At 54.1% G+C, this 8419-nt stretch overlaps 1 protein-coding gene across 2 annotated transcripts; it reads right to left on the reverse strand.

The window, feature by feature from the left end:
* Positions 1-1707: 1707 nt before the first annotated feature.
* Positions 1708-7690, reverse strand: LOC118019026 (glutathione S-transferase Mu 1-like). Of its 2 annotated transcripts, none has more exons than XM_035017826.1 (7): positions 7479-7690; positions 7238-7313; positions 6357-6438; positions 6155-6255; positions 5236-5331; positions 5039-5149; positions 1708-2953 (listed from the first exon to the last, which is right to left on the reverse strand). In XM_035017826.1, the coding sequence occupies exons 1-7, from the start codon at positions 7565-7567 to the stop codon at positions 2864-2866; spliced, it is 645 nt and encodes a 214-aa protein (XP_034873717.1). In that variant the 5' UTR covers positions 7568-7690; the 3' UTR covers positions 1708-2863. The 2 variants fall into 2 exon arrangements, with proteins under 2 accessions (XP_034873717.1, XP_034873718.1); XM_035017827.1 differs by lacking the exon at positions 7479-7690 and adding an exon at positions 6726-6790.
* Positions 7691-8419: the final 729 nt, after the last annotated feature.

An 8419-nucleotide genomic window follows, 5' to 3' on the forward strand; every position in this document is an offset into this window, starting at 1 on the left:
CTGAGATCAAGAGTCACATTCTCTACCGACTGAGCCAGTCAGGTACTTGGATAATCACCTTTTTTATTTCAAATTTAACATTTAAGCTTTCATATAGCTATGCCCTTTTAATTTGAGTTTCTGGATCAGGAGTCGGGGAACTACGGCCAGCTGTATTTATAGAGAAGTTCAGAAAATACAGCCACCTGTTTTTGAATTTTTGTTAGATTACAGCACCACCCATTCATGTCTGTGTTATCCATGGCTGCCTTCACCCTAGGTTGGGGGCGATCATCCAGAGGATATGACTGCTGGTTGGCCCATGAGCTGGGTCCCCAGCAATCAGAAACCTCTCATTCCCTATCCCTGGAAGTTGCATTCCATTGCCTTCCCTGCTCCCAGAAGCAGCCCCAAGAACATAGTCTTCAGATAGTGATGTGATGTTGAGACCATCTGGATGGTACACACGACTGAACCCAGTTAAGGCCTCTATATCAACTGTTTAAAGATTTGGCAGGTGGGCGTGGAGATCTCCTCTTCACATGATAAGTTCCCATGCTTAGTAAACCTGCCACCTACCAAACTGGAATGACCTGCCTCTTCTGTCCTTGCCTGCCCTCCTAGTACAAGAAAGTTCTCAAATTACACCTGGGAAGTTCCAGAGGAGCTTGCAAACTAACAGACTTAGTAGAGGTAACTATGACGGAGACCACATGGCCCACAAAGCCAAAAACCTGTACAATCTAGCCCTTTACAGAAAACATTGGCCAACCCTTATTCTAGATCTGGATCTATTTTACTCTGATCTAATAGTTTTGTTTTCTCTGCTTATCTTTTAACTTAACGTCACTCCTAATTTCTATTACTTCTTTCCTTTTTATTCTTATCCCTTCTTGTTCTATTGTGATATGTAAGTTGACCACGAGGCAGAGCTGAAATAAGACAAAAGCATGTATTTGGGGTCTCAGAATTTAATTCAGGGAGCACAGATGTGGGTAGCAACGCAAACTGTGTTCCCCTAGGGAACAAAAGCCAGAGGTTTTAAAAGATATTTGTATGGGGGTGCTTGGGTGGCTCAGTCAGTTAAGCATCCGGCTCTTGGTTTCAGCTCAGGTCATGATCTCATAGTGGTGAGACTGAGCCCCGTGTGGTCACAGCTACCATGCTCAGTGGGGAGTCTGCTTCCCCTCTCCCTCCCCCTGGGACCCTCCGCCCACTTGCATGCGTGTTCACACACACGCACTCTCTCTCTCCCTCTCTCTTTTTTAAATAAATAAATAAATCTTTCAAAAATAAGACATTGTCGGTTAAGCGGCTGCCTTTGGCTCAGGTCATGATCCCAGGATCCTAGGATGGAGCCCCACATCTGGCTCCCTGCTCAGCGGAGAGTCTACTTCTTCTGCCTCTGCCTGCCGCTCCTCCTGCTTGTGCTCTCTCTCTCTCTCTAAATAAAATCCTTAAAAAAAAAAAGAAGAAGACATTTGTATTTGTTGTTTACAAAGAATTGTAATTGGCGTTGGTGGCAGAAAACTAATCTCGGCTGAATATAATTGGTTTGCTAAGGCCATTACTGAGCAAGGTCTCCTTTTTTTTCTCCCCCCCGCCCCGCCCCCGGCACCAGAGTTTAGGACTTTTAATTTGTCCCAAAGTTGCTAAAGCAAAAATCATGATAAAACATTCTGCTTTCCTTTACGCTCCCCCCAACGCAAAAAAACAAAACCAAAACTATTTGTAGGGAAAAAATGGTTTTATACCTGGGAAGAAACAATATAAATTCAAAACTTACAGATAAGGATTAGCTCTACCACTCATCTCTTTAAAAAGTTTATATGAATATCCAGTCAAAACCAACAGGGTGTCTCCCTTGAAATGTTACCTATACGAATTTCCAAAGAAAGATGCAGGTATTTGGGCAGAGTCCTTGGAATATTTGCAATGTGGCCCAGTTCAAAGTTCATGGTTTCATTAATGAGGATGTGCATAAGGTCCATCTCCTTAATAGCCTCCTGGCTGCTTCTGAAAACCCCTCAACATAAGTGATTACATTTCCTTTCACCATGCACAGTTGTAAGGGCACGGAGGAAGGGTTTCCAAAGCAGGGAGAGCACCCAGGGAAGGGTGACCACTATCAGTGGACTGCCCAAGCCCTGAGAGCCCCCGGACCATGACACAGTACTTACTGTGAGCTTCCAGGAGGCACTCCAGGAATGCTGCGTTAAGGAGGGACCTAGGCACAGAAGGGCCCCCCTCTTTCTGTAGAGACCCCATGCTGAGGCACGGAAGTCTATGAAGTAGATAGAAATAAGCAAGAATCCTTATAATCCTACACGTCCCCTTTCTTGGCATCACACACACAACCCGATCCACCGGGCTGGTACAACGGACACCAGAAAAGGGAACTTCCATGTCCCCAGATACGCTCAATCCTGAATCCAAAGGCCAGAAGGGAAGAACACAAGCCAGGTCAGGGTGAGTAAGGCTTCACTGGGGATCAGGCAGGGCTGGGCAGGGACCACCCTGGGGGAGCCGGGCCTGCACTCCAGGTCTTACGGGGCTTCGGGGCAGCCCGGGGGAGCTCACGGCAGGGCTCCCCAGGCCAGGAGTCCAGTCCAGCTCCCGCAGGTGGAGCAACCACCCAGGGAAGAATGGTCTGGTTGGCTTTAGTGCAGGACGGATAACGCTGGTGGGGGAGGAAATTTGCTGAAGTAGAGAGCTGACGACAAAGGGCCTGGATGAAGACAGGGTTGGGAGGGAGAAAAGGGCGCCCATAGGTATTTCGTGGGGACAAAGGAATATAACAAAGGACAAAGAAGCAAGACCGCTGTTGGGGGGACACAGCAAGCACAACTCTGGCTCCTCCCCGGCACCCCCACCCACGGAGGCCCTACTTGTTGGCCCACACGGCAGTCTTTAGAAACAGAGGCGCTGGGAGGAAGCGGCTGGACTTCATGTACGCAGAGATCTTCTTCAGGCCCTGAGCGGGGAAAGAGAAAGTCCAGCGTCAGGGTTTGCTGCCTCAGTGGGATTCATGCAGCCCCACTGAGGTGCAGCAAGTTCGGGTCGCTGCCTGGTGAGGCCGGTGTTGAGACACAGCACAGTCTCCCTGCGGTCCCTGCTCTGGAAAGTCACCTCCTCCAGCTTCCTGCAACTAATGGGACATCTGACTAAGATATGGAGACTACCCGTACAGGTGCTTTAGATCCCCCAGAGACGATGATACGGGTGTAGAAACCCCACCAACCACCCTACAAGACGGGTCTTCCTCTCACCACCCAGCAGAAGGGAACCAGACACCCAAAGGGCTTCAGCGGCCACCTCGGGCTCCCAGGGCTAGCAGGTGGGAAGGGCTGGAGGGCAGCTCATTCTCTTGCCAGGGCTGTGCTCTTCCGGCTGGCCTCCCTCCTCCCCCCGCTCCAGGAGGCCCTGTCCCTCCCTGTCTTACAAACATCCCCCTTTGGCAGAGGGAGCATCCTGGCTTCTCAGAGTTTGCCACATAGGGAACCCCAGCAGAACAGGGAGGCTCAGATTGTGGCCATGCAGCTTGCAGGACAGGCCAGACCTCACCCAGTGACTCAGCAAAAGCTGCATGAAGTGAGAGAGGCTGGGAGCACGAAGGCCAGGCCAGGCCAGACTCTAATTACTAAAGGTCCAACTGCTTGGCCCAGTACATGAGCCCAATGTCATGGGCTAAAGTCCAACTGCTTGGCCTGGTACCTGTCCCCCGTGTCATGGGCACCCACTACCTCCTCCCCAGGCCTGCTGTAGCCAAGAGGGCCTAGGCCACTCAGGGGTGTCTGAGTACCATCTTCCCAAGACCCAGAGGGCCCAGTGAGTTCTAAAGGGCTCCAAGTTCCTGGGACTGTCTATACCCAGCGGGCCACACACCGCAGTCCACAGCCATCCTCTGTCCCTCCTGCCAGCCAGTCCCCGGAGCTCTGGCATAAACCCCAAGGCCAGTCACCCAGACCCACAACCAGGGCTGACGAGAACCAGCTCAAAAAGCACATCTCTTGATGCAGAATGGGAAAGAGAAACAGACTGCAGCTTGAAAATCCTGCTGGACAAATGCCTCAAAGCCCCACACCGCTCACAAAGCACAGTCCGCTGGCCTCCAGCGAGGGACTGAGGGTGACCAGTGACATCAGGGGAGGTCTAGGCTGTGCTCCTCCCGCACCCACCTGGCCCCACACACACCACACGGCGGGGTGTTCCTCTAGTTGTCCAAGCGCTCTGAGCCCCAGGACAGTGGCTCCAGGGCCGGGTCACCCTGGCATCCCCACTGTGCCTGACACAGTGCCTCACACCCGGGAGAAGATCCGATCAGCCAAGAGGACTGAAAATAAATGGACTGCCCCAACTTGACGCAGAATCTCGGGTAATGGGAAAGAAGAAGGGCAGGGAGACAGGGAGGTAAGGAAGGTGCCCACCACAGGACACCCAGGACAGACTCCTTCCACAGGCGCCCTCACCCATGCACTCACAGCCCAGGACCCAGGACATTCCTGGGGATCTCAGGGCGGGCCCAGGCGGGGATCGGATTGCTGCAAAGCTGCCTGAGCATCCCCAGGAAATGCCGTCTCTGCCCTTACGTAGTCTCATCGCTACCATGGCTCGGCTCTCCTAATGCCAGTGCCACGCACGCTCCTGAACTGCGGCCGCATCCACGGGGTCCTGAGCTGCTCGACCCAGACAAGTAAGGCAACTGAGCTTCCTTCTGGCCCAGGAAAGAGAGAACCATGGCCTGCTGCCTACAGAAGCCAGAGGCTAAGTCAGATCCCAGCACAGACAGTACTGGCTCTGTGAACTTCAGCGAATGACTTATCCCTTCAGACTCAGTTTCCTTACCAGTAAAAATAAGCCGACAATTCTTCTACCATGTAGGAATGTTGTCAAGATTTGATTTGACACAAATATGTAAGATCCTGAGCACAAATCGTGATATAGCAAAACCTCAATAAATGCTACTTATTCTTCATTCTACATACAGGACTAGGAAAGCATCCAGCAAAAGGAGGGAGGACAAAAGAGATATAAATAGTAAGGAGGATAAGGAAATCACCTCAAAGCGGGCCATGAACTCCTTCAGGTTTGGGAATGCATCCAGGCACTTGGGCTCGAATATACGCAGTATATCAAGAATGTCATAAGCCAGGAAATCCACGTAGGTGAGCTAAAGAAAGGCAAAGGAGGAGTGAGCAGGTAACTCTGAACCTGGGGAAAATGACAGTTTCCCACCCCCCAAAGCCTTCCCCTTACCTTCTCCCCTGCAAACCAAGGCCTCTTCCCCAGAAACTGTGAGTAGAGCTTCATCTTGTCAGGGAGTCCCTCCAGGTACCCAGGCTTCAGTTTCTCCTGAGGCACAGAACAGCCATAACCAGCCTCAGGCTCAGACTCCCTGGGCAGAGAGGCAGGTCTCCTCCGGGCAGTGCATGACCCCCAGCTGCCAAGGGGCGAGCAGCCACGTCCCCCCACTGGAGGGGGGGGGGGTCATTGCCCAGGCGATGATTTATCCAAGCTGTGTTCAGCAGACTCCTACTGGGTCCCACCTCCCATCTGTGAGAGGCTGTGGGAAGGCAGAGAACACCACCTCGCTGTCCCTGAATCTGTCATCACTCATCTCCAAGCCCCCTCCCAGAGCTCAGACCCAGGAGGGCTGTGAGAACCCAGCAGAGCTCTGGACGCAGATGGCAGACAGAAGCAAAGAAGCACACAATGGAAACAGCCTGGGGAAAGAAGTCCTAAGTTCTACCTGGTGGGGGACAGATAGGAGCATCACTTGAGCTTTCCTGGAAAGATGTAGAATTTGAGAGACAGAGCGGAAGGAGAAGGAGGTACAAAGCCCCGTGTCTGTCCCTGTGCTGCCTGCTGGACAGAGTGCTCAGGCCTTGGGGTGTCAGGACGACTGTGCTGAGCAAACAAGGTAAGCATACTGTCCGGGAACTGAATTTCCACCCTGGGGACTGGACTCTACCCTAAGGTTAGAAGGAACTGAGTCAGAGTGTTCATCTGATGCATTGAATTATAACGGCCACGCTGGTGAAAGTATAGGGAGTGGCTTGGAGAATCAGTTGCTCCTTGGGGTTCAAATGACAAACAAGACCCCATGTAGATGGCACACAAGAGTCCAGTCCGCCGTCAAACCCTGTCCATCCCAGCCCCCAGGGAGGTGACTCACAAAGTCAGGGTTGTAGCACATCCTGGCAAAGTATAGGCGGGTGTCCATAACTTCATTCTCCAAAATGTCCATGCGACACTTCTCCTCTTCTGTCTCCCCGCCTACAGCCCACACAGCAGAGACTCACCCTCAGCATCCCACCCCAGGCAAGCGCAGGGGGCACGCCACTGTTCCCCTGTATCCCGCCCCCAGCCCCACTCACATAGGTTGTGTTTGCGAGCAATGTAGCGAAGGATGGCGTTGCTCTGGGTGATCTTGTGAGCCCCATCAATTAAGTAGGGCAGCTGTAAGGGCAACAGGGGCAGGTGGGTAGGCCACAGGCCTCCCCCAGCACCCTCGCCCTTGAAGAAGGGCACTCTCAGTGCCTGGCTCATGGTCGGCACTAAAGCAATCCACTGTAAAATGGATGAATGAGCTGGAACATAGAGCATGGAGGACAGGCAGTGACAAGAACCAGGAAGCTGAGAGGCTGAGCAGAAGGCAGCAAATCCTGTAACCTCTGAGCTGGGAAAGCAGGTGGAGTACCCACCCCTCTCACTTGCCCCACATCACCCCCACCCCTTTCACCTACATTGGGGAAGTCCAGGTCCAGCTTGAATTTTTCATTCAGCCACTGGCTTCTGTCATAGTTGGGAGCTGTGGTGGAGAAGATGGAGTGAAACACATCTCCCTAGAGCCCACTTTCATTGGGCCTGGGGCGGGGGCAGGGTGGGGAACCCACCATGGATCAGTGGCAAAGCTCCCCAAAAGGTGGATCTGGCATCTGGAACACTAAGTCCACATTCCAGGTTTGGGGGCAAAGAACACTTGTAAGACTCTGGAACCTGCATGAGTAAGCTTACAAAACGTTTACCCAAGCCCTAAGGGGAACCCATCCCAATTACTGAAACAGGGGGTCCAGCAATCCCCCTCATGTCCTGCCTGGTAAGGCCAGCTGCACCTGGAAGGAGTTAGGGAGGGGCAGGCCCTGCTCCAGCTGGTGGAGGGCGGCAGAGGGAGCAGCACGTGGCCAGGGCAAGGGTAGCTCAGTACCAGATCAGCAGGAATAGGGCAAAAGTCGGAAAGTGACCGGGATGCCCCTACCGTCCCCCATCGCGAACTTCTTTTCCTCATAGTGTGAGTCTGTGTACTCCAGGAGCAGGCGGATGGCGTGAGCCAGCTGGGAGAGATGCCAAAGGCGGAGGTCAGAAATGGAAGTCCTGAGTTGGTGCCTTTCTCTGCAGCAGGTAACCTCACAGACCCCCAGACACATGCATTGGCACCCACTCGCAATCCTCCGCAACCCCCGCTCCCCCCCCCCACACACACTCAGAAACATGCCCACCTGAGAAGGACAGACTGCTGGAAAGGTTTGAACTGCACCCAGCCCTGAGCAGGAACATTCTGGTAGTATTGGTGTCTACCGCGCAGCATTTCCTGCCCCCGTGCGTCTCCTTCCCACCCAGCCTGGCGGCCCCCTCGCTCACCCCACGGATATCCCAGTAACCCAAGATCATGGCCATGGTCAGCGAGCGTTTCGGTCTTAGGGTAAGGCCTAGGCAGAACTGGGCTCCAAGTTCATCCCCTGTGGGGGCGGGGCCGGGGCGGGGCCTGATTGCGCCCCTAGGCCCCGCCTGTGCCCCGCCTCGGCCAGCTTCCACTACCCGCGGCTCGGAGCGGACGCGAAGCGCCCAAAGACGCGGTCTGTCCCACAGCCGGGAGCGGGGGAGTTGCAGAAGGGGACGTCCTGGGGGACGGCCTCCTGGCTCCCCGCCAGCCCACGGCTCCCCGCCCGGTGCAGAGTCTGTCTCCCCGTCTGGTTGCTGGCGGGGCGCTCGGAGACGAGCCTGAATCACAGAAAGCGCACACCCTTCTCCCTCCTCTTCTCCCTGGGCATCACTCCGCCTCGCCCCTGCGCTGTCCAGATCCCAGGGACGCGGGGAGCCTCTGGCTGCCCAGTTAAAGCCAAACAGCGGTGTCCCTCCAATCGGGAGTTTAAAGCAGCGCCTGTCCCGGGAAGCCCAGGACTCAGGCCACCCTGAAAGTTCCTCCCAGGACGAGCCTTGGAGAACACATTATCCGTGGGTGGGGACTATCGCCCAGGACAAGGGCCAGAGAAAAGGAACTGTGGCCTCAGTGTTTCCCTCATGGCCTGTGGAGGCCCCAGCCCTTCAGGCACGTGGCTGAGACCTCTTAGCTCAAGTGGAAATCAATGACCGTTAGGACGGGAACTGGGACTCTAAATCCAGAACCAGTCCCAGCAAAGGGCAGGGTTAGGAGGTGCAG

This window comes from Mirounga leonina, unplaced genomic scaffold, assembly GCF_011800145.1.
Source record: "Mirounga leonina isolate KUSES-001 unplaced genomic scaffold, KU_Mleo_1.0 Mir_173, whole genome shotgun sequence".
NCBI classification, from domain to species: Eukaryota; Metazoa; Chordata; class Mammalia; order Carnivora; family Phocidae; genus Mirounga; species Mirounga leonina.

Excerpts from the sequence above, each read along its gene's own strand:
- LOC118019026 (XM_035017826.1), bottom strand. The coding sequence starts at position 7,567 with ATGCTGCGCGGTAGACACCAATACTACCAGAATGTTCCTGCTCAGGGC. Across the intron at positions 6,256-6,356 it reads TGCTCGCAAACACAACCTAT|GCGGGGAGACAGAAGAGGAG; the intron begins GTGAGTGGGGCT and ends TGTGGGCTGTAG. Across the intron at positions 5,150-5,235 it reads CTTGGTTTGCAGGGGAGAAG|CTCACCTACGTGGATTTCCT; the intron begins GTAAGGGGAAGG and ends GCCTTTCTTTAG.